The 23,795-nt window shown below is 65.3% G+C and overlaps 1 protein-coding gene across 2 annotated transcripts in view; it reads right to left on the reverse strand.

The window, feature by feature from the left end:
- Window positions 1–210: 210 nt before the first annotated feature.
- The window catches only part of SBNO2 (strawberry notch homolog 2), a 48,045-nt gene continuing 24,460 nt past the window's right edge, over window positions 211–23,795 (reverse strand). Inside the window, exons 1-29 of one of the 2 annotated variants that reach the window (XM_032394750.1) lie at window positions 20,713–20,921; window positions 16,781–16,942; window positions 14,664–14,747; window positions 14,314–14,410; window positions 13,764–13,918; window positions 13,526–13,659; window positions 13,355–13,445; window positions 13,132–13,275; window positions 11,106–11,223; window positions 10,888–10,993; window positions 10,364–10,517; window positions 9,274–9,450; window positions 8,611–8,708; window positions 7,837–7,919; window positions 6,620–6,811; window positions 6,220–6,389; window positions 5,513–5,644; window positions 4,830–4,965; window positions 4,637–4,749; window positions 4,467–4,538; window positions 4,261–4,369; window positions 3,994–4,068; window positions 3,750–3,893; window positions 2,683–2,777; window positions 2,502–2,594; window positions 2,243–2,374; window positions 1,973–2,049; window positions 1,639–1,829; window positions 211–1,559 (exon numbers count right to left, since the gene is read on the reverse strand). In XM_032394750.1, coding sequence (XP_032250641.1) covers window positions 1,078–1,559; window positions 1,639–1,829; window positions 1,973–2,049; window positions 2,243–2,374; window positions 2,502–2,594; window positions 2,683–2,777; window positions 3,750–3,893; window positions 3,994–4,068; window positions 4,261–4,369; window positions 4,467–4,538; window positions 4,637–4,749; window positions 4,830–4,965; window positions 5,513–5,644; window positions 6,220–6,389; window positions 6,620–6,811; window positions 7,837–7,919; window positions 8,611–8,708; window positions 9,274–9,450; window positions 10,364–10,517; window positions 10,888–10,993; window positions 11,106–11,223; window positions 13,132–13,275; window positions 13,355–13,445; window positions 13,526–13,659; window positions 13,764–13,918; window positions 14,314–14,410; window positions 14,664–14,747; window positions 16,781–16,942; window positions 20,713–20,808 — 3,912 coding nt within the window. In that variant the 5' untranslated portion in view covers window positions 20,809–20,921 and the 3' untranslated portion in view covers window positions 211–1,077. Of the gene's footprint in view, window positions 1,560–1,638; window positions 1,830–1,972; window positions 2,050–2,242; window positions 2,375–2,501; window positions 2,595–2,682; window positions 2,778–3,749; window positions 3,894–3,993; window positions 4,069–4,260; window positions 4,370–4,466; window positions 4,539–4,636; window positions 4,750–4,829; window positions 4,966–5,512; window positions 5,645–6,219; window positions 6,390–6,619; window positions 6,812–7,836; window positions 7,920–8,610; window positions 8,709–9,273; window positions 9,451–10,363; window positions 10,518–10,887; window positions 10,994–11,105; window positions 11,224–13,131; window positions 13,276–13,354; window positions 13,446–13,525; window positions 13,660–13,763; window positions 13,919–14,313; window positions 14,411–14,663; window positions 14,748–16,780; window positions 16,943–20,712; window positions 20,922–23,795 lie in introns of those variants that run through there. The other variant, XM_032394749.1, reaches the window with a different exon arrangement.

Consider the following 23,795-nt stretch of genomic DNA (forward strand, 5'->3'; position numbering starts at 1 on the left):
CAGGAGCGTCCCAGGCGGGGTTTGTGTCTCAAGCAAGCAGGAGGCGACCAGCGTCCCGTCCAAGCCACCGTAGCCTGGCACGGCTAGCCCGGAAGCAGCCGGCCTGCCACACTGGTGACAGGATGACAGCAGACAGTGGCCCCTGGGGGACCTGCCTCCTCCAGCCTGGCCTCACATGGGCCTGGGAGAGGAGTGGGCTGGTCTCACCCACCCTGGATGCCCTCCACAGGCGACAGCCACCTCGACCACCCCTGAGTGGGGTCACTGCGGGCATCGGCTAAATGCTCCTGGAGGAGGCATGCCGCGGCCCCCCCTCCCCTCCCCGCTGTCTCTGCAGGCTGGAGAAGCAGACAATCTGGGAAGTAGTGAAAAGGCACATATATTTAAAAAAGATCTCTTTACATATGTACACTTGAGTTCATTATAAATACACATAGAAACCAGGGGGCCCGTCCACACCGCCAGCTCCACGGCAGATTCTGGGGCCTGGGAGAGGTGGCCGGGCAATAATTTAGGGAGCAAACAGAGTGGGGAAGAATTGCATATATTAATGGGGGGAGGGGTCTGTCCCACGGAGCCCCCCAGAGAAGGCAGGGCCCTGAGCACCTGGGGTTTCCTGAGTTTCCAGCTCTTGGGGCCACCCAGTTTTGTGGATTTCAGGGGTTCCGGTCAGACCAGGCCCTGTCAGGTGGGTGGGGTGAGGTGGGTTGGGGAGCCCCTGCCTAGGCCTGGGGGGCAGGAGAGGACAGAAGCACAGGGAGGGTGGGCCCCCCGCCCCCAGGCCCTGCCCAAGCCTAGACCTCGAGTCATCCTGAGTGGGACCTGCACTGCCTCGGAGAGCCCGGAAGGGCGGGCAGCATCTTGAGGGGTCTGCCCAGCCGCCGGCAGGGAAGGAAGGCACTGCAGTGGAGGCCTCCGGAACTGGAGGAGGGGCACCGCAGCCCCCCTCCCTGGCAGTCAGCGGGGGAGCCTGGCCCCGCCACCACCCACGTGGGTAGGAGAGTCCCTGTGGACGTGGTGCGTATTGCAGGTAACTAAGCTTCCTCTCGGACACCGGCTGCCGGTCGCTTGCCGGGCCTAGGAGTTTGGAAAGGGGGGGCCGAACTGGATGACGCTCTGCCGCTCGGCGCCCCCGCCCCCACCGGGCACCCCTGCTGCCCCTGCGCCCGGCCCAGGGGGAACGGTGGGCGGCCCGGCGTTGAGGGAGCGCAGCATGTCCTCCAACACCTCCTTGAAGTTGATGTCGCGGCCCTGATGCGCCAGGGCCGCGGGGTCCGCGGCAGTGTCCGGGGCGCCCAGCGGCAGGCCACTCGGGGCGGGCGCGGGGTCCGGGGGCGGGGGCGGGAAGGCAAAGGGCGAGGGCGGCGGGAAGGCCTGGGCCGGCGGGCTGTAGGTGAGGTCCAGGACCTCGCCGGGGCCGCAGGGCAGCGCGAGCGGGCGCAGGGCGGGCAGCGGCGCGGGGAAGCCCCGGCAGCGCGCGTTCTTGCGCTTGACGTCCGCATCCATGAGCTGCAGCTCCTGCAGCACGCGGCGCACGCAGCCCTCGGGGATCTTGATGCCTGGGGGCCGGGACGCACGGTCAGGGCCCCCGCGGCGGTGCCCGCCGCCCCCACCCCCGCCGGCGTGCCGCGCGCTCACCGACTTGCTTCTTCTTGTCCTTGGTCTTGAGGCGCACGATCTGCAGGTAGCTGCTGCTGGTGACGTCGGCCATGACGGCGGCGATGCGGCCCCACACGCGCAGCAGGGCCCCGCACAGCATGTAGTGGTGGCGCAGCCGCAGGCCCTGCGCGCAGTCCTTGCCCTCCTGCACCAGCCGGCAGTGCCGGTTCCTGCGCCGCGGGCGGGAGGCCAGGCTCAGAGCCTAAGCGCCGCCGCGCCCCGCCGCGCTCCTCGCGGGGGTCCCGCCCCCCCCCCCCCCGCGTACAGCCGCTCCGTAGGGAGGGCACCCCGCCGGTCCCACCCTGGCCCTCACCACGCGGTGTGGCTGCAGTGCGTCAGCGACAAGGCGTAGCTGTTTTCCCAGTGCTCCCTGGCCTCCTCCGCCGTCACCTGGGGACACGCAGCCACGTGACCACCTGCCCCCGCCGGCCGCCACGCCCCCCAGTGCACTGCGCCCCGGGCTGCCAGGGGACCCGCACATGGAGGGCCCGCCAGGGGCACCCGGAGCAACAGGCGCCCCTCAGCCCGCACCCTCCCAGCCCCTCGGCCCCACGCGGACCCGGCCCCTCGGCCCCACGCGTACCCGGCGGAACTTCCGGCACAGGCTGTCGAACGTCTCCAGCTGGCTCTGCCGACCCACGTTAGGCTTGTACACGGTGAAGTGCTTGCCGCGGTTCTGCTCGGCCAGGAGGCAGCTCAGCTTGTTGCCCCGAACCTGGGGAGGCATGCGCATGAGGCGGGGAGGTGGGAGTTGCTTCCCTCCCTCCCATGCCCCTCCCCTGCCCACTCCCCTCCGCTGGGGTCTTGCCCCTGGGGACCCGGGAGGCCACCCAGCCGCCCACCTTTAAGGAGAGGTAGAAGCCATCGTTGGTGCCCGTCAGCTCCAGCGACCTGGCATAAGCCTCGTCCCACTTCAGGCCACGGTCCACACTGATCTGCAAGAGCAGGAGGGCTTAGAGCAGCCGAGGGGCCCTGGCAGTGGGGCCGGGCCTGCGTGCGCTGGGAGGGTCTGTGTCTCCTCACCTTGTAGAAGACCACTTGCCCGTCCTGTGGGTGCCCGGGGGCCAGGAAAACCTGCTGGCTCTCCTCATAGATCTCGTCGATGCCTGGAGCCAGGTCTGTGCAGAGGACGTGGAAAGGACACGTGGGGGTGAGACCCTCCCGCCTGCCCCCCCCCAAAGTCCTGGCTCGGTGGGTCTCAGCATGCCCTGAGGCCCCGTGTGGCTCAGCAGGCTCCAGGCTCCGGGCTTCACGGGGCTGTCAATCCCAAGTTCTCGGGTACACCCAGAGATGCCCACCAGGGAGCACAGTGGAGGGTTCCCCCAGCAGAGATGGCCTGGACCCGACCCTACCCGGCACCCTGGATGGCAAGTGGCCCCTCCAGTGGTAGCCTGGGGTCCAACGCCCCCCTCCCCCAGCACCTGCTGGACACTCACACTCGGTGTGACTACAGACAACATAGAGCCTGCTCCGCATGGCTGTTGTGGGGTGGTTATGTAAGAGTCAGCAAACTCTACCTGCCACTGATTTTATGAACAAAGTTTTATTGGCACATGGCCCCGGCCATTCATTTTCCAAGTGTGTGCTTTCACTCCCAGGGCCAAGTTGAACACTCAGAGACTGGGCCCCAAAGCTGAAAATACTGACTCTGGCCTCTTCCAGGAGGGTTTGAAGCCTCTGGGTCCCTGCTGTTCTTGGTGAGGACGTGGCTTGTGGGGCAATGAGAGCAAACGTGTCAGGCTTACCACCATCACACAAAGCATGCCAATATACGCCTCCCATCTAAATAAAACTCTCTAGTCCTTGGGGGACACCCAAGAAGGGGGCCCTGTGGTCCCCCAGCACAGGACAGCACTCGGCTGCAGTAGCGCCCCCTTTCCCTGGAATCTTCATGATGCCCCAAGTCCTGTACCTCCAAGGCCCTCCGGTGGCGTATGGGGGTGCGGACTGCCCTGCACGGCCTCAGTCTCTCCATCTGATAGGAGGGTGGCGCTGGGGCAGGCGCAATACTGCCAGGGCCACTCCCTGCTCTGCCTGGGGCGAGGGTGGGGGGTAGGGGGGTAGATGCTGCCCCCCACTGTGGCCCTCACCCAGGATGCCCATGTCGTATTTGCCCTCCTTCTTGTCCATCTCGATGAGGTGGTCAAAGGTGTCCGAGAAGTACTGGAACAGCGCGTTCTGCTTGTGCACCTCTAGCCCCAGAATGCGGTTCAGGAACTTGGTGATGGAGCAATCTGGTGGGCAGGTGGGGAGGGGGCTCAGGCTGTGTCAGGAGGGGGCCTTGCCTGGGAGGCGTGGGGGCCTTCCCGCTGGGGGGCTGCATACGGGACTCACCCTTCTCCACATCCAGACAGCCAGACCTGGACTCGCGCCCACCAATGCCAACGGACAGCAGGCCCTGCTTCATGTCTGTGGAAGAGAGGGCCTCGAATGTGTGCTGCTCGCCCCTCTCCCTCCCCAGCCAGCCTGGGGTCCTCGCCACCGGTGCCCCTTTGGTAAGTGTGTGTGGGAGGAGTCTTTGGACACAAATCCAGTCTGCCCCAAACAGCTCAGGGCCAAGCTGCCCCACACCCTGGAGACCCTCACTTGCCCCCAGCTCACCCCGGAAAAAGGCGGCATCTCCTCCGGGGTAGCCCTGGGGCAGCGGCACCTTGTTCTCAGTCTGGCTCAGGATGGTGGTAAGGACGCAGCTGAGGGCCCGGGCGCCGTACTGAGTGGAGGGGTGAGGGGGGTCAGGAGGGCCTGAGTCAGAGGCTGGCCTGGCCATGGGACATGTCCCCTGCTGCCCCCCAGCCCTCCCCAAGTACCTTGTTCTCAAAGTTGTATTTGCTCAGGTCGCGGGACTCAGTAGCGCGGCGGTCCCCATGGGTCAGAGCCCCCTGCTCGGGGTGGGGGTGGGGAAGGCCGTCACGAGCTGCCCCTGCCCTTCCGGCTGTCCCGCTGCAGCCCTCCCTTGGGGAGCCGCCCGCCCACTCACCAGGCTCTCCAGCCGTTTCGCAACAATGGAGGCAAACCTGCGCTCCCCAGCCAGCTCAGAGATGAGGAAGACGTACTCGGGGGCAGAGACCTGGTTGGACCTGTGGGTCCGGCCTGAAGGCAGAGAGGGCTCTCAGGGACCAGCGGCGGAGGGCAGGGAGGCCCGGGGCGGGGCGGCCTGGGCTGGGGCTCACCGAACTGCTGGATGGCACGGTCAGCGCTCCAGGGCAGCTCGAGCGTCATGTGGACCCGGCGCCGCTGGTTCTGGACGCGGCGGTCAGCTTGGAGGGAGATGCCGGAGCTGGAGGCCTCAGAGATGATCGCCACGAGCTGGGGGGATGCGGACGGGACAGTCTGTGCCCTGCAGACCTCGCCTGGACCGCCGGGGCTCGTTCAGGGCGACCCGCACAGAAGGCTGACGTGTGTGCCCGTGGGGGAGCCCGTGTGGGCTGAGAATGGAGTCTGGGCCACTCCCGGCCGCCCCTGGACGGAGCGGAGCAGCCCGCCCTGCCCACCGCAGCTTTCCCAGGAGTTTCAAGGGAGGGCCTCAGAGAAGCCACTGGGCAGTGACGGCATGGGTGACAGTGCCTGAAGGCTGGGACGGCCAGGGAGACCTGTGGGGGCCCCGGTCAGGCGCACACGCACACGCACACCCACACATACCCACAGTCACAACCACACACGCATGTGCACGATACACACAGACCCAGTAGGGGCTGCAGTACTCTGGTCCTGGGGCCGGCCCCTCAGGAACCCGGCACCTTCCGGGCCCCCCGGGGTCCTCACAGGCTTCCCCCAACACTGGGGGGACGCCTGTTGACAGAGCCCATTCCCCGGGCCCCCCAGGCCCTCCAGGCCCCACCTCCATGGCCCCCACCTTCTCCCCACTCATGAAGCGCTCCTTCTCCCTGAGGTTCACATGGTCGATGGAGAGGCCTTGCTCTGCCCGAGACTCGAAGGCCACTGTCCCGTCGGGCCTGGACACCACGCGGCCCTTCCTGCCGGTCATCTGGGGTTGGGGGAGAGGGAATGAAAGTCAGCTGGTGTGGCCATGCAGGGGCTGGTCCCTGCAGGCCTGTTTCCCTGCCTCCCCACCTGAGTGTGTGTTAGAGGGGCTTCGGACCCTGGACCAGGACACAGCCTCCACCCTGGGCCCCGGCTGCCCATGAGGCAGACAGCAGGATTTTCACTCCACCCTGTCTTCTATTGTAAAACGGCTGCCTAGGGCAAAAACAAACCTGGGTTGTCACCACAGGACATCCCAGGAAAGGGTCCAGTCGTGCAGCTGGAGAGAACAGGGAGGGGACACAGGGGGACAGGCCTGGGACCCAAGAGCGCCCCCAGAGGCCCAGGGGCACATGAGGGTGTGTGGGGAAGGTGGGTGCAGAGCTGGGCTGGGGAGCAGGGGGCTGGGCGTCCATGGCTGAGGGAGGAGAGTAGTCCGGCTTCATGGGCTGGACAATGGATGCTGGACCCTGGGTCCTCCCCGTCCCAAGCCCACTGCACTGTGCAGGGTGGGGACTTGGGGTGGCCACCAGGGAGCCTCAGAGCCTGCATCTGGGTGGGGGCCCCCAAGGAGCTCACCTCGGCCACTCGCTCCGGGCCCCCGAGCTGGTCGATGAGCTCATCCAGAGTGTTAACAGGCAGCTCCCGGCCCAGCACCCGCACCTTGGCCAGCAGGTCCTGCTTTAGCCGCTCAACACGCTCCAGGATGCCGGGGCCGTGTGGGTCCCGCTGCAGGGGGCACAGGGGCCCTGCAGGGCCGGAGGGTCAGGGGGCACCAGCCGGCCCACCTGCCCACAGCCCCGCTCGTAGCAGTGGACAAGGGGGTCCCTGGGGGGTGGGGCACAGCTGGTGCACAGGAGGGGTAGGGGTCCAGAACGTTCTCCCTCATCCCAGACTGCTGGCGTGAACCCGCTCTGCCTCTGACCAGCAGCATGGCCCTGATGGCTCTCTGAGCCCGTCTTCCCCATCTGACCCTTACCGCGGTCATCGGCCGGCAGCCCGACGGCGTCCAAGATGACCACGTCGTCGTCCAGCACAGACTCGGGGGAGGAGTGGAAGTCACTGTCCAGGCCGGCGTCTGACTCCGTGCTGCTGTCGTCACTGATGCGGATCACGCCTGCCGCCTCGCACGCCAGCCTGGGCGCCTTGAGCCCACGGCCTCGTGGCCGCCCTGCGCACAGACAACCAGGCTCACTGAGGCCCGGCCCGCTCCTCCCTCCCGAGGGGCCCAGCTCACGGCGACTCCCCACGTGGGGAAGGGGGCCGCCCGGAGCCAGGCGCCATGTGCTGGGACACTTGTGGCCTGAGCCTCTTGTCTGCCCAGCTTTGAGCTGCTCTCCTGGGCCCTGCTGGGGGCCAGGGCATGGTGGAAAGGGGCAGTTTTAACATCCCCATCCGATTTCCTAACACTTCAGCTTATCCTTGGCTGGTGCCGGGGGGGCCACACGCCTGACCTCACAAGGCTAGCCTGGGCAGGCTAGCCAGTGGATGTGTCCAGGTCCCGAGAGGAGGGTGGTCCAGGCACCTTACGTGCCCTGCCACAGTCCAGGATGCCCCAGAGGCCGGTCCTGGGAGGCGAGAGGGGCACTGTGTCCCCCAGGTCTGGCTGTGTGACCTCAGGTGAGTTGCTTGCCCTCTCTGAGCCTCACTTCCCATGATGAGCTGATGCTCAGCCTCCGCTGGAAGAAGGGTAACCTCCCCATCCTGCGATGCTCTTCACGAGCCCCATCGTGTCCCACGCGGCTGGCATGGTTTAGCCGCAGGGCTGGCTTCCACCGAGGAAGCACGAGGCTGTGTACTAGAGTCTTAAGCTCCCCCCACCCCGTCCCCATCTGGGGGTGATGCTGCCTGAGACGAGCTGAGCACACCAGCCTGCAGCACTGGCTGCTCGCCTCTCGCTCACTTGGCCCTGCAGGGACCCGTGTCTCCGAGACACGCAGTGCAGCCTACGGCTCCTGCCCGCCCGGGGCTCTCTCTCGGGAGGCTGCGCTGAGCTGCCTCTGTGCCTGTCCTCCCTGGACAGATGGGGTGGGTGTCACGAGTCAGGCCTGCAGGGAGACAGAAGCCCCCAGCCCGGCAGGCTGCGCAGCAAGCAGCAGAGACAGGAGCCAGGCCGGAGGGAAACCGCGCAGGGCCACAAGCCAGGCTGTGCGTGGGTCAGGGGTCAGAGGCCGGCGGGGGGGCGGGGGGGCTTACGTTTTCTCTTACTGCCTGCTCCTCTCTCTCGCTTTCTTTTGGTTGAAGGAAAGTGCTTCTGAATTAGTGACAGAAAGACACCCCTGAAAGCAAGAAGCAGAATTTATTCCCACCACAAGGAGGGTCATGCTGTCCAGCAGGAGACCCGGAGTAGCGTCGGCCCATGTTGGGGCTAGCTCTGCGGGGGGCGCCCAGTGCCCGGGGTCCAGAGAGGGCAGGCGGGGGCAGGGAGGCAGCTGTGCGGACTGCGGAGGAGGGGGAAACGGGGGCGAAGGGTCCGAGGCTGCAGGGGCGCAGTTTTACTGGGAAGGCCTGAGTGTGGGGCGGGGGCCGGGGTGAGGCTCCCCCCTTCCAGCCGTCGGGGGGTCTGCCCGCACAGGCTTACTGCCTCTGAGGGATGCTGGGCCCGGAGGCCTTCCCAGCCCCAGGAAGGGAGGCCTGCTGCTTCGGGGGCCCCAACATCTGTGCAGTCCCTGAAACAGCGCCACGCCCACTGTGGGGGGTGGCCACCTGGAAGCCTCGTGCTGAAATCCCGGGTCCCTCTGCCAGCACCCTCTGAGCCCTGGGGTCACCCGTGGCTAATCTTTCTGGTTTTAAAACTGGAGCATGGCCCATAGTCTCTGGGGGCTGGGGCTGGTGTCCGAGCAGATGCACACCTAGGCTCCCACGGCTGGGGTCACAAGACACGGGCTGTCACGTGGGGGGAGTGTGGGGAGGGGGACTGTCCCAGGAGTGGCTGCACCACCCACCCTGGGGGCCGTGAGCATCACTCACTCAGCAGCAGAGACAAAGCAGTCGAGCTGCCCATCCTTCTCGTCCAGCACCTCCCGGGTCCGAGCCTCGCCCGTGGACTGCAGCCCGATGACCACACACTTGGGGGGGGGGGTGGGGATGGGGGAGCAGGGGTGAGCTGGGCTCTGGGACCCCCACCAGCCATCCCTGGAGCGTGGCCCCAGAGGGGCCCATAGGGAAACCCCAGGCTCCCAAGCCCAGCTCCTGGTAGTCAGAAACCCAGAGTTGGCCTCAGTTTCTCTCTCTTTCCGCCCCTTCCGTCCTGCTGGCTGCCAGGCCCCCAGCACACCCAGATCCACCCTAGAACTCCATACAGCAGTGGACAGCCGCCCTCAGCCCCCCTGGACCCTCTCCATTATTCTCTGCCCTGGCTCCTGCCCAGTTCTTTCTGGGGGCTTGCCAGGCCGGCCTGGACATGGAGAACTGGGGGCAAGGCCATGCCTGTCACCTGCTTCAGGGGAGCTGGGTCAGGCAGGACCAGAACCTTCTGGGCCTCGGCATCACCGGTGCCACACCCTGTCCTCATAGGCTCAGGCAGACACACGAGGGTGCAGGGGTCCTGGCGTAACCGCAAAGCTCTCGAGAGGACCGGGACAGAGTGTCCGGGCAGCCCTGCAGGTCCAGCCACTGCGTCTCCCAGCTCACCTTGTCCTGGGCCAGCTCCTCTCGGGCCAGCTCCACCAGCCGGTGCACTTTGGCAGCAACGCAGAGATACTTGAAGAAACGCTGGTGAGCCGACCAGAACTGACCCCACAGGGACTTGCGAGACTCGAGGCCGATCCAGTCGGCTGCCTGCTGGAACACGCCCAGGGCCTCGGCCCACTGCAACGACATGCCCAGCTGAGCCTGCTGCTGCCCACGGCCACCCGGCTCCCACCCCAGACCGCCAGCCCCCACCGGCTGAAATTCGTGGCCGGGGGTGCGGGGATCGGCAGCTGAGCAACACAGAGGCACTGCTGACACCGGACAGTAAAAACGTTGACCAGCCGCAGCGTGCGATGCTGGCGAGGCCGCGGTGAAGGTGGCACGCGCACGCAGCACAGGGGAGTGACGGTACTTTCAGAAAGGGGTGCGGACATCCACAGTGACCGCCACCTGCCAGCAGCCCCTGGGCCCCTGGTACTGCAGACCAGGGCGGCTCACCTGGGGTGCCCCTTACGCCCGCCCCAGGGACGGGGGGCCACGTCTGGGGACAACTGTAGCGTTCACAATGGGGGTGCTCCCGGCATGAAGGGGGTGGGACCAGCGCAGAGAACGACCCACGGGGCGTGCGGAGATGGCCCTCCTTTGGTTTGAACTAAGAACATCACCTACAGCACTGTCAGGGCTGACGCTCAGGGCCTGTCCCGGGTAGGGGACCTGACAGCGAGAACAAGGGAGCCCGTCCACACGCAGGAATAGCAAGGAAGATGAGACCAAGCCACAGGCACAGAGACGTGGACGCTGAAACCTGCCACAAGCTCTGGGAACAACGCGCTCCTAATGTGGTGGGAAGGCTTGCTGGGGGCCTGGTTACATGCCCACGTTATTCCAGCCACAGAGGAGCTCCCCACACGATCACGATGCTGGTCTCCAACCAGAGACCAGACGGGTGGGCCAGCCGCTTCCTCCTTTCTGTAACCCAACAAATGCCCGTGGCGCCGAGGACAGATGCTGAAGGTGACGAGAGCATCATTCCGATGGGAAACGCACACGTGTGTCCATGCAGTCAGGGACCGCCGGCCGCCCAGCTTACCAGCAGGGCCGCACGGTTGTAGACACGCTCGAAGGCTGGGGCCAGTGGGATCTCCTCGATGCGGAAGGTGACACCGGAGAAGCTGAGCTGGCGAGCGATGTACATGCCGCTGACCTTCATGTCCATAGCCACGATCTCCATGGCACCCACACCCCTATGGACAAAGACAGGGCCACCCGATCACGTGCTGTGTCCCACTCAGCAACAGAGTGACTCGGGGAGGGGCCGAAAGCAGGAGCTGAGGGTGAGGAAGGGCCAAGTGCAGAGGGAGTGGAGGGAGCACATGCAAAGGCCCTGTGCTCTGATCTGCCTGAGCCGGCGGCGGGGGGGGGGGGGGGGGGCAGGAAAAGCAGGGGGGGGCTCTTTCCCCTAGAGTGATGGGAAGCACTAGGCAGAGAAAGATGAGATCCCTCTGGTTGCTGGACGAGTGCGGGCCAGGATGTGGAGCCAGGCCCCAGTGTGTGAGGAGCAGTGCCCTCTGTGGGTCCCTTGCCAGCCCGTCTTGGGCAGGGAAGGGCACCCACCTCTTCTCGATGGCGTGCAGAAACTCCTCGAAGGTTCGGAAGGGTGTACCGTCGCCCCAGATGCCCAGGCGGCTCATGTAGATCATGTTCCGGGGCTCGGAGGCACCTGGGGTGGGGAGCTGCTGTCAGCACCTCTACCCCAGCAAGCTCAGGGCCTGGGACGCAGCCCCAGAAGAGAGCTGAGGGCCAGATGCGGAGGCCGCCCCCCGCGTTCCCACCTGTGGCGCTGGCGTAGACCACTCTGGCCAGGGGCAGCTTGTTCTGCAGGTCCAGGACGGCCTTGCCCATCTTCGTGGAGCTGGCGTTCTTGGCTTTGTGGCACTCGTCAAACACGATCTCGAGTGGGTGGGGGTTAAGGAATGTTCCAGAAGGCAGGCAGCCCCACAGGCCCTGGCCTGACGCCCCAGGGGGAACTCAGCTTGGTGCCTGGCCCCCATCAGGGCAAGTGGGAAACAGCCTGTGGCCCCCCGCCCCCCACTGCTGACGGACACTGACGGGCGACGGCTTGGTGAAGACATTAGGGAGCGCACACCAGTGAGCACAGAGGAACGGGGTCTCTGAGTGAGAGGTGCTGGGGTCTCTGCGTCACTCCCCACGCACACTGAAGATCCGGAGCAAACAGGCTACCGCACGGAGAGAGAAGCGCAGGAAGCGGGGTGCAGGCAAGTGTATGGATCATGAACCTATCTGAACAGCCAGGGGCGTGGTTACACACACGTGTGCTCGCGTGCAGGTGGTGGACGGGTCAGGTTCACGGGGGGTCTGTGAGCACAAGACCAAGAAGCAGGAATGTGGAGGCAAGCACAGCCCTCGGGCAGAGCGCTGCCGTGGGGGTGTTCTGCAAGCTGTCGTTTGCCCCAGGCCGTGCCAGTGGCCTCCGGTCCCTTCTCTGGCACGTGGGCGCTGTTCTGGAGGACAGCAAGGCTCTGGCCACAGGACACATTGTGAACTTGCCCACATGAACTGAAAGGACACAGAGGGCCAACGTCCTTCTGATCTGTGACTGGACCAGGAGCGAGCGGGATTTTCGGAGAGTGCCGGGTGGCCTGGGGGCCAGTCACCCCAGTTCTGGGAACGGGCCCAAGGAAAGCGAGAAGGGGTGATGGGGCATGCAGGCCGGGCCGGATCACTCAGGGCTGTTTAGAGCAGGGAGGCTGGAAACCACCGGCATGTCCCTGAGACGGGGCAGGCTGGCATGACAAGCTGATGAGCAAACATGCCCGGCCTCAGGCAGGGTGGAGAAAAGTGACGTGCCCAGGTACACAGGGGCCCACCTCTGGGGACAGTGCACAGGACGATGGCCCCTTCAGTGAGGGCCAGGCCCTGCCCCAGAGCACCAGCGGCAGTGCGGAGACGGCCATGCACACCAAGGGGCAGGGTGCCCTGCTGTCTGAAGGCCAGAGGACCCTCAATGAACACCAGTGCAGGAGACCCCAGGACACACTGTGGACCCCCACCGGGCGCCTCACTGGGGGAGACAGGGGGTCTGCTTGCAGGGCGCTGCTGGGCCTGACATGTGTGACAAACACGCAGCAGCACACGACCCACACTGGGCTGTCCCGCTTGTGCTCGGACCTTCTCTATGCTGCCAGGGAAACTAGAAACCCCTCCAATCCTGGGACTTTCTGTTGGGAAGGGCCTGGAGCCCATACAGATTCCAATACGGACCAAGCGGTCCGTAGAGCCCCCCCCCCAGCCCCAGCAGCCCCAGCAGCACGGCCTTTGGCCCAGCTGTCCCCTAGCTGCCCCAGCCTGGCCTGCCCACCCCCAGTGAGCCCCGGACAAGTGGAGGGGGAGCGGGGGAGGGAGAGGAGGGGGAGGAGGCGCTCTCTGCCCCAAGCCTACAGCCACAGGCACCTTCCCGCCCTTGGGGCCCCTCCCCACGCTGTCACAACAAATACCGCCCCCACGCCTGTGGTCAGGGGTCCAGCTTGCTGGAGCCGGGAAGCCGAGCCTGACCGCAAGAGGACAACAGCGGTCAGTGAGGGTGAGCCTCCTGCCGGGAATTCCTCCAGCTTCTGGGGGGAGGTCCCGGGATTCCAGGACTCGGCCCCTCCTTTCGACCCCACTCCCCCAGCTCCCTTCCAGACCCCACCCTCTCGCTTTCCCGCCCTCCTGTCGGCCCCGCCCCTCCCTCCGTTAGAGCCCCCCTCCAGTCCCCACCCCCCTCCTCCTTCCCCCGATCACCCCCGCCCCCTCCAGCCCCCTCCAGCCCCCTCCAGCCCCCCAGCGGAGCCAGGATACAACTCCGTCGAAGGCCTCCCCGCACCACTCCAAGATCTGGCGGATGCGCGTGCGGTGCTGCCCGCCGGCCTGGCTCTCCCCGATCAGGGCGGAGTAGGTTGCGAAGAGGACGCCCTCTGAGGTAGTGTTGTCGCCGTACTTGATCTGGAGGAGAGGGGAGAGTGTGGGGGCGCGGCCGGCCGTGCTCTGGGACCCCACCCGAGGAGGGGGCGACCCCACCCACCTTGCTCAGCGCGTGCACCGCGATGCCCGGGGCGTCGATGTCCCGCAAGTCGCGCTCTGCGTCATACTTGAGATCGTTGGAGACGCTGAACCTGGGGGTGCGGGCTGGTGGGTGCCACAGCGCCCCCTCCCCTCCTTGCCCGCCTGCGTGGGGTGGGGAGAGCACACTCACCACAGGGACTTCTTCCGGCCCCGCAGGTAATTCTCCAGGATGATGCCGGCCACCGTCCGCCCCTTGCCCACGCCGGCGCCATCGCCAATGAGGAAGCCGGCCCGCTGCCCGCTGGGGAGCAGGACCTCGTGTTGCTGTGGGCCAAGGGAGGGCGGTCAGGACCTGGCAGGCTGCCCCTCCCCGGGGCCTTGAGGGCACCCCATGCAGGATGTGGGCTGGATGGGAGACCCCAGGTCACCTGGCAAGCATAGGTGATGGCCTCGAGCTGCAGGGCGGACAGGGTCCCGCTGTCGGAAGCAGGCAGGGCAAGGGCGTAGGTGATGTCTGGCGGTGGGACGCTGGACAGCGTGCTGGTCTCCACCACGCGGTCCGGATGCTGCTTCCCGATCTTAGCTGGAGAGGCATGGCCAGGGGCACGTCAGGGGTGTGGCCAGGGTCTAGGATGGGCTGGAGAAAGCTTCCAGAAGGCAGAGGGGCAGAGCAGGGTCCAGGGTAGGGGGCCCATCAGTGCTTTGCACAAAGGAATGGGGGGCAGATCCATAAAATCCTGCTCAGGGAAGAGGGTGGGCTTACTTTCCGTGGTACCCTCTGTGGCATCTCCGGTTCTGTGCCAAGTGGGGATTACAGAACTGCCCCCAGGGCCAGCCCACAGCTGCCAAGCCAGCTTTGCCGCTCCGGAATCCCGGGACCCAGCCAGCAAGCCCCACCCCCGCCCGGCTATGGCTGGAGCCCGCTGGCGCTGTGCAGGCCTGGCAGCGGCTTGCTAGGGGCTCGCGCAGGGCACTCACATTTGGACGGCACGTAGTCAGCGTAGGTCTCTGTGTGGCCCAGCTCCTCCCCCTCATCCTCCTCTGCCTCATCTTCCTCCTCAGGCTGACTCTGAGACTGAAGGTCAGTGCCGGAGTGTAGTCAGGGCTGGATGGCCCTGTCCTGCCCCGCACGGCCAGCCTTCCCCCAAGGGCCAGCCAGCCCAGTGAACAGGAGTGGGGAGTGGCCCACCTGACCCCCAGTGCAGTGCCTCCCCAGGGCCTGCTTCCCCATCTATAAAACGGGCAGACCCTGCTTCTATAAACAGGTGCCTCTGAGTGTCCTAGTCCCTACAAGAGGCAGGCAGGACTGAGGAGGGGGTCCAGCTTACCTGGTAGCTGACAAGAAGTGGGGTGCTGGAAAGGGAGGACACGGGGTCCTCAAGGCCTGTCCATGGCCCACTGGGCAGGAGCAGCTAGAGGGGAGAGTGGACATGAGCCTGCAGGCAAGATGTGGGGAGGAAGCGCCCCCGTGGGCCCCCCTAGCCTGGCCTCCAATGGGGTTCTCACACTATCCTCATGCCCCCCCAGCCCACGGCCAGCTGCCTGCCTCCTTCCTGCTGCCCGGCGACTGACTCTTTTGAGCAACAAGCTACAACCCCCATCACGCAGATAAATGTAGTAAGGACATGTCCCACGTCCCAGATCATAGTTATGCCCTGGGGAGATTGATCACCTGAGTCTGGTCCCAGGGGACCAAGAACCTGGTGGACAAAGCCAGTGCCTGGGGGAGTCCATCAGCCATGGGGGCATGAGGCCCACCTGGCATCAGAACTCATGTGGCATCCAGAGCCCACAGATGGTCCAGGACAGGAGACCCAAACCCTCGAGGACCATGTCACACCTGGCCCTCCACCTACCCTCCCTCAGGGAGTGATCACACTGAGACCGGGTGGGGTGACTGCTCTGCCCCAGGACACACAGGAAGGACACACAGGGTCCCGACCAGATCTGTACAACTCCAATTAAAACAAAATAAAAATCTTAAAATAAAATCTTCTTCTTAAAACAAAAGTCACAAAAGTAGTGTGGCCATCCTAGAAACCCCAAATGTGAAAAACAAAACAGAAATGAAGAAATCCCTTCTAGACCCCGTCTCCTCTCGGACCCCACCATCCCAAGGCCTGTGACTGTGAGTGCCAGGTGCTTATTCCTGAGCACACACGGAGCTCGGGTGTCCTCTACTGTCGTGGGGGATAACAAGGGTCCCCAAGGCATTCGGTCGTGTGATAACCCACTTGATTTTCATGACTCCCACTGTTTCCAAAGGTTAAGAACATGCCAAAGTTTTTTTTGAAAAGGAAAATGAGATGAAAGCGAGGCACCAGGAGCCAGAAACCCATACTCAATTCCCTGTCTCCTATTTTTTAATTAACAAAAACAAACGGCCTCGGGCCTGGGTTCCTGGAAGGCTGAGTCAGGGCTCCCGGTGGGCTGGCGAGCAGCAGGCTGTGGGCGCTGGGTTTCAGCCACCCTCCTGCTGTCCACTTCATGCGGCCTCTGCCTCACGTTCTCCACCAAGGAGCTGGGGGCTGGTCAGAGGCTCTTCAGCCCAGACACGGGAAGGGGGCCTGGGCTGCCCACCATGGCTATAAAACACAGGGACCGCACCAGGCTGCGCTGGGCACTTCCTGTCCTTCTGCCGGCCCCACGCTGGGCCCCAGGCCTTCCAGACCCGTCTATTCCACCCCGCCTCAGAGGGGCCGAAAGGTGCCGAGGAACCTCAAGGTGGCTGGGCAGGCATCGTGTCCACTAGCATATGCCACCAGGCAGGGCTCCGTGGGTGCACCCAGCTCTGGATGGAAGAGGCTGCTCTCCCTTAGACGCATGTCTCCAAGGCGCCTTTCAGACCCTCGAACCAGGGTTCTGGCTCCCAAAAGCTAGGGGCTTCTCTTCCGGCAGAGAGCCCTGGACGGGGCCTGGATGGGGCGGGGGCTCCCCAAGCCTGGCATTCGGCCCCGTCTCCCTCACCGATGTGCCTGCTGCCCGGTCCTGGGAATGAGCTACAGTCTGGGCCTGGCACACCTGGGGACCCCTCCCGTCTGGCCTCATGTCACCCACACTGCCCCATCAGGGTCCTGCACGAGGAGCTTCACAGAGGCCAGCGTAGCACTCTGGGCTCCCGGGCTCCCACCTACTCAAAGCCAGGAGCAGCCCACCCCCTCCCCCCGCAATGCCTCCAGACATTGCCCAGGATCACCAGAGCGAGCACCAGTGCTGGAAGCTGCTTTTTGCTCGTCTCCCCAGCAGAGCAAGGCGCGGAGACCGAGCCACCGAGACCGTGAGAGCGCTGCCTGACTGTGACAGGACCTCTGGCAGTAGGAGTGGTGAGGGGCCCAGTACTGGAGCTTCCTCCCCCACCCCCTGTTCAGACAGCTTGGATCTGCCCCCAGCCTGGGGCTGGGGCCCTGGGACAGCTGCCCAAGCAGAAGCCTCAGGGTGAGCTGACCTTGTCGTGGGCGGAGGGGCCAGTGCTCACATCCCAGATGGTGGGCACCTGGCTGAGGCTGTCGGCCGGCAGGAAGTCAGGCGTGTCCGCGATGTCTGAGAGGGAGTCCACGGACGAGGAGAAGATGGAGGCGTTGGAGAGGTCGTCGAGGTACACAGAATCCTGGAAGACGGGCAGAATGAGAGGCAGCCGGTGTGTCTGGGGGGCCTAGGCACATGATTGACACTCCCGCCACCAGCAGGAGCCAGGCGCCCACGCACGCTGCCCTGGGGACGGACCCCGAGCCCACGACGCTCAGGGAGGGAGCCAGACACAGAAGGCCACGCGGGGTGTGAGTCCACACACGTCCAGAACAGGCTCATCCACGGACGGGAAGGGGGCTCGTGGGGGCCTGGGGGCTGGGGAGTGACGGCTGATGGGGATGGGGCTGCCTTTGGGGAGACAGAATGTTTGGGAATTAGGTGACACTGGGAGCATGTGACCCCAGTGCATGGATGTCAGGACATGGAGAGCCCCACACCTTGAAGGGGGGAGTGTGCCGTTACACACTGTTTAGAAACGTAAATTTAAAGAATTTAAATGCCAGGGATGGTCCCATGCTGCCCTCCCCCCACCCCTGGGTCACAGACACTGAGCACCTGTGTGTACCCGGCTTGCACCGGACACCGGGGACACTCGTAGACCAGCCCTGAGGGCTCCTGGACCAACAGGGAGTGCGCCCCCAGCCCAAGACCCCCACACACTGCCAGGCTGAGTTGTGGTGTCCATGCCACCGACCACCAGGAGAGGGCAGTAGGTGTCCACCTCACAGACAGGGACCCTGAGTGCCTGAAGCTGGGGAGGGGGCAGCCCCTTCCAATTCCCTGAGCCCCTGCGGGCCCAGATCAGGGGGTGAGGGGCACAGCCCTCAGCCCACTCCTCATGGGGAGGGAGCCCCCACAGACCCAGATGAGGCCCCTCCAGGCCAACCTCCACGGCAGAGGGCCCGGTCACGCTGACTCAGGACATTCAGTGGGGGCATTTCATGAGCAGAGCTGGGGGCTGGTGGGGCTGGATGAGGCCACTTGCAGGAGCAACGGAGAGCTGCCCTCCAGGAGTCCCCAGGCCCTGGCACCCTTTATACATCTCAGCCTGCCAGGGCCATCGGAGGGCTGGAGCCAGCTGGGCTGAGATGCCAGCGCACTAACCACTGGGGGAGGGTGAAGTAGGCAGGGCTGGCCGGGGGGGGGGCGTCTCGGACTCTGGGTAAGAAGGAGACACATGGGCCTGGAGCCCACCCTGAGGCACCTGGCTCAGGCCCCAAGACCACAGGTAAGCTGGCTTCTGGGGGTGGAGGGCAGCATCCCTGCGGCCCCCAGGTCACTGAGAACAGGCCGCCGGTCTTGGCCAGCACTGGGGCTGCCCCACTCCACCCATGAGGGCTCCCCTCCCGTTAATCGTGCTGGAATCAGATCCCTGCTCTTGGTGGTGGTGACAGTGGTGGGGGTCCCCAGGTGATACCACCCAGCTTCCTGAGGGTCTGCTAGGACACCAGAGCGCACACAGCCCCAGGATGAGGCAGGTTCGGGCCTGCTGTGCAGTGCCCCTCGGAAGGTGTGGGCAGGGATGGGGCCAGGCCTCCCTGAGGGTGGCTGGATGCAGGAGTCTCTCTACTGCATGGGGTTGGTCCCACAGCCAGGATGGGACTCAGGGTCTGTGCAGGAAAGACCACCCTTGGCCAAGTCAGCTGGTGTGAGGCTGGGTGCCTTGACTGGATGCTTCCTGCCACCCGCAAGTACCCTGGTGGCTGACAGCATAAGGGAAGCCAGAGGGGCACCACTCGCTCCTGGCCCCAGGCCGCACCCAGCCTGGACCCACGGGAGCAGACCCTGGCAGGACCCGACAGCCTGGGCAAGTCCGGGCGAGGAGGCAGATTCTGGCTGGCAGGACCGGCTCAGGCAGGCAGTGGCCTGGGAAGGTTTGTAGGTCCACAGCACGGGGACAGAGGCAGGAGGGAAACACCAACCCCAGGGCGGGGAAAGGCGCACCTCGACACTCCTTGGGATGCCCAGCACCCTCATGTGAGAGCCCAGCAGCTCCAAAGGTCAGAGCAGCGATCTACGGGACGGGGGAGGCGCTCAGGGGGCAGTGGGGGCTCTGGCCCTGCGGACCATGAGGCCCGCTCACCATTCTGGGGCAGCTGGTGTCAGAGCTGGGAAGGCTGGGCCATGGAAGCTGGCCACTCGGTCCCTGCGAGGCAACATGGAGCATGGACCCCTGCGGGCTGCCTGGGGTGGGGTCTGGGTACGGGTGGCCAGCTGACTTTGCTAAAATCCCTCTGGAACCACATCTGGGCGTGGCCTTCCCAGAGGGCACCACGCAAGCCTGGTCAGAATGACAAGAGCCCCTGAGCCCGTCAAGCTGGCAGCCCCAAGAGGCCCTGAGGGGTGGGTCTGCTTCCTGAAGATGAAGCACTCACAAGCAGCAGGGTAGGAAGGTGGGGAGGAGCCCTGACCAGGGCCGAAGAAGAGGAATGGCACCTGGCAAAAGGTGGGTGCTCGGGCCCCCCCCGTGGGGGCTGCACACAGCGACCCCTTCCCCCGAGGACGGACGGTGTGGCCCCAGCCAGGACAAGGGCCAGCGTCCGCAGGGAGGAGCCGCGTGGGCAGCGGGGACCCCTGATGGGACGAACGCAGTCTGGGGACGTCCTGCGGGACCCCCGGCCAGCTCTCCTCCGACCGCCCAGGGCATCCACACAAGAACAGGGGACCCAGGGGACCAGCCTGGAGGGGCCGAAGCAGAGTGACAGCCGAAATCCCGTGGTGTCGGGATGGGATCCCGGGACAGAGCGAGGGTCTCTGGTGAGCAACGAGGTGGCAGCGTCTGCTCGTCAGCGCTGACAAAAGCACCATGCTGATGTGACGGGGGGACGGAGGGCCTGGGCGTGGGGCCCGGGGGGACTCTGCGCCGCGCAGTAACTCGGCACACAGAACTGCTCCAAAATCAAGGGTATTTAAAAAGTGGGAGGGTCCTACCCACGCTGGGGATGCCGCCTCCACCAGATTCTTGGGTCAAAGGGAGGCAGGGCCTCACGCGGTCACCAGGGGTCCCTCCCAGCCCCACTCCCGATACGGCGTGGGTGTCAGGATGGGGCGAGAGCTGACCCCTCCCAGGTGGGCTACTCACCATCCACCGGGTCAGGACCTGATGCCCAGCAGCCACCAGCAGATCTCCAAGATGACCCAAACTCAAAATCACCCTCCATGGACACCCCTCCTCAGACCCCAGGCCCCCACCCTACTCCGTCAGCTGCAGCCCCTCAGTGGGGAGAGAGTGGGGTGGTCACCCTGACAGTTGCGGGGGACCACGGAGGTCACAGGGTCGCCTGCTGTGGATACTGTCTCTCAGCATTTTGGGGTTCCCTGGGCCAGGTGAAGACCTGGCGGGATCTGGTAGAGCTGCCAAACAGTGCCCTCGACTCCAGCCACAGACCAGGGGGACGGGACAGCATGGCCCTCACTCCAGCCCACACTCTGGGTCTCCCTTGGGGGAGCTGCAGCTGCTCAGCACCGCTCGGACCCCAGAAACGCCCTCTGGAGACAGGTTCTGTCCTGCTAGCCCTGGCTAGGGGCTGGATGCCTTCCTGGATCCCTGGGGAGTCCGAGGAGGGACGGAAGGACGGGGGCCATTCCTACCTGGCCACCCGCACTCCTCCAGCTCTGCCCCCGCCACCCCGGAGACTGTCAGGGCCCGGCCGCTGAGCCGCGGGGGGCCGGCCGCCCTCAAGGCAGCCAGCAGGGGCAGCGGGGCGCAGAGGGGAAGGCGCTGCCGCCGTGAGGGGCGCTCCCGGGGCCGTGCTGCGCGCCCCGGTCCCCGCGGCCCCGGCTGGCTGGGAGCTCCCGCGGCAGGGGCCAGCTGCCGGGCGGGCGGGAGCGAGCGGCGCGGAGGGTTACCTTGTTGAGGGCTGCGAAGTGCAGCCAGAACTGCAGCTGGGACATGGCGCGGCCGCGGCGGGTCCCCTGGACGGCGGCGGCGGGCGGCTCCCTCATGACCGCGGCCGCGAGGGCCGCTCTCAGCCCGGCTGCATTTGCATGTTGGTTTAGTCACCGCCAGCGCCTACTTCCCCTAAGGCGGCTGACTTTCAGGAAATGATGGCTGCCTGGGAAGTCAGGGCGATTACTGGCAGAGCGAGAATTCCTGTACTGGGCGTCATCTAGCCACAGACCTCTCCACGGCGCTGGGCCCCCACCCGCCGGCGCGCACCGGCCCTCGCCTCGGTTTCCCCAGACCGGGGTTCTGACCAGCTGGGCCTGGCGGGGACCTGCCAGTGCTGCTCCTGGGGAGCCCAGAGAGTGAGAGCCACAAGCCCCCCGTGCTGCGGGGGCAGAGGAAGGCCCAGCCCGCCCCTCAGCCCCTCCACGCAGCCCCCTGGCGTGCACCGGGGGCCTTCACCAGCTGCCCCCAACCGCCCTAGAGCCTGTCTCAGGGCCTTTCTGAGCTCCCCCAAGGCCTCTGTCATGCTGTGGCCCCAGCTGGGGTGCCGCCCTGCAGGAACCTGAGCCCCCTCCCTGCTCCTTCTGCTGGAACCTTGCCAAGACGTGTGGCTGTCCCTGAAACCCCCCTTCTTTCCTCTCCCTGCCTGCCCCTGCACCTCAGCCCCGCACAGAGGGCAGCAGGGCTGGTCGGCAGGGGAATACAAAGCCCTCCAGCACCCTGTGAGGTCAGAGACCTTGCACGAGTACCCCGTGGTGTCCTGTCCCATGGGAAACAACAGCTGCGTGGCTAGGCCAGGCTCCCTGCATGTGCTCGGGGTCAGGGACACCTGCGGGGCTCTGGCTGGGTAGGGCCCCCGGGGCCGTGTGCCTTGTCAGGGACAGTGAGGGATCACAGGGTCCAATGCAATAAGGCCGCGGTGGCGTTCCTGTCCCGTGTGCACCTCAGGGCCTGCAGGCAGCGCAGCCCCCCGCCTGTCCCCGGCACTCGTGGAAAAGGGGAAGCACCAGCTGCAGTGAGCCGGAGGACGCCCAGCACCGTCGGGCAGCGGGGAAATGCAAAGCAGAGCCTGGAGACACCAGGACGGCCCGACTCCAACACCAATGACAAGTGCCGGCGAGGACGTGGAGACCTCAGAACCATCCGCCACGCCGGCGGGGACAGTCACGCAGTTCCTCGAAAAGTTGCACACGGAGTCACCGGACGACCCTGCAATTCCACGGCTGGGTACGCGGCCGAGACACGAAAACGCACGTCACACCAAACCCACAAGTGCACGTCCACAGCGGCCCCGCTCACGGCAGCCAAAAGGTGGCGACAACCCCAGTGTCCGTGCGCAGGTGGATGTGGCCCACCCACACGTGGGAGCGTCCCTTGGCCGCGGACAGGAGCCAGGCGCCCTCACGCGTGGCCCCGGGGACGGACCCCGAGCCCACGACGCTCAGGGAAGGAACCAGACACGGAAGGCCATGCGGGGTGTGAGTCCACGTGGGTGACACGTCCAGAACAGGCTCATCCACGGACGGGAGGGGGGCTCGTGGGGGCCCACGGGCTGGGGGTGGGGTGACGGCAGATGGGGACAGGGTTTCCCTTGAAGGTGATGGAATGTTCTGGAACTGGATAGAGGTGGTGGTTGCACAACCCTGTGAATTTACCTTAAAAAGGTGGATTTTATTTTTTATAACAGTTTTTATTCACTCATCTTGTTTTGTAAATAGTCTCTACACCCAACATGGGGCTCGAACTCAAGACCCCGATATCAATAGTCACATGCTCTCCTGACTGAGCCAGCCAGGTGCCCCCAAAGCGTGGATTTCAAGACATGTGGATTTTGATTCAGTTTAAAACAATCACTAGGAAGAAAACTAGAAAGGTGCACAAAGTACACACCCGAGTTCTCACGATTAGATTAAATTGCCATAAAGTCTGTCAGGTTTGCAGCACAGTTCCTGACCTTTGACAATCTGTCCCCCAAATCTCAGCGTCAAGGGTGGCCTTGAGGAGACAGGGAAGCCAGCACCCGCTGGGCACCTGGCCGCCCTGCCCCCCTGGTGGCCACAGGCGGTGGGTTGGCTGTGTGCCTGGATGGAGGTGGACGGGCTGAGTGGGACCCGGGCAGAGGTCCCGGTGGGAGTCAAACTTAGGGACCCAGGCACAAGCATGAGCAGGGCCGCCACCAAGGACATGACTGGCCCCATCCCCGTCTGGCTGCCTCGGAGCTGTAGGGCTGTGTGGCCCAGGGCTGACCCTCTGTCCTGTAGCCAGGCAGGGTGCAGAGGGGTGGGCATGGCCCGGCTGCCCTGTGTTTCCCAAGAACCCCCAGTCTGTTCTTGGGCTTTCCCCTCCTTGCCTCCCCCCCGCCCCGCAGGCCCTCACAGCAAGCCTGTGCGCAGGTGGTCTTTGGGTCACCCACTTATGGTGAGGTGGGGGTAGGCACAGGGCAGAGGGTGGCTGGGTACTGCAGGGTCCCCTCAGGCACACCCCACTGCTGGGATGTTCCCATTGAGGGGTGAATTATGTACCCCAAAGAGACACGCTCAAGTCCTGCCCCCCGGGACCTGTGAATGGGACCTTTCTTGGATTCAGGACCTTTGCAGGTACAGTCAGGTCAGGTGAGGCCATACAGGAGGGGGGAGGCCGTGCTGCAGCGACTGCTGTCCTCGGAAGAGGGAAGTCTGGGCGCAGACGCATGGGGACACAGCCACGTGCCACCGAGGCAGGCACTGGGGCGATGCGGCTGCACGCCGAGGGACGCCCGGAGCCTCGGGAGCCGGGAGAGGCAGGAGGGACCGTGCCCTGGAGCCTGCGGAGGGCGCGCGGCCCCGCCACACTTGGATCTGGGGCGCCTGGCCCCGGCACCGTGAGGGCATGTTCTGTGGTTCTACGTCACCCTGTTTGTGGTGCTTTGTGGGGGCTGCCCCAGCTCACACGGCCCCCTAAGAAACGGCTCTGTTAGCCTACTGCTGTGGGGACGACTGATCCTGAGCACCGTGTGGTGTTGCAGTTGGGGGGGGCTGGACCCCGACCCAGGGCTTTCTGCAGG

The sequence above is a fragment of the Phoca vitulina genome, unplaced genomic scaffold (assembly GCF_004348235.1).
Source record: "Phoca vitulina isolate PV1807 unplaced genomic scaffold, GSC_HSeal_1.0 scaffold81, whole genome shotgun sequence".
Classification (NCBI taxonomy): Eukaryota; Metazoa; Chordata; class Mammalia; order Carnivora; family Phocidae; genus Phoca; species Phoca vitulina.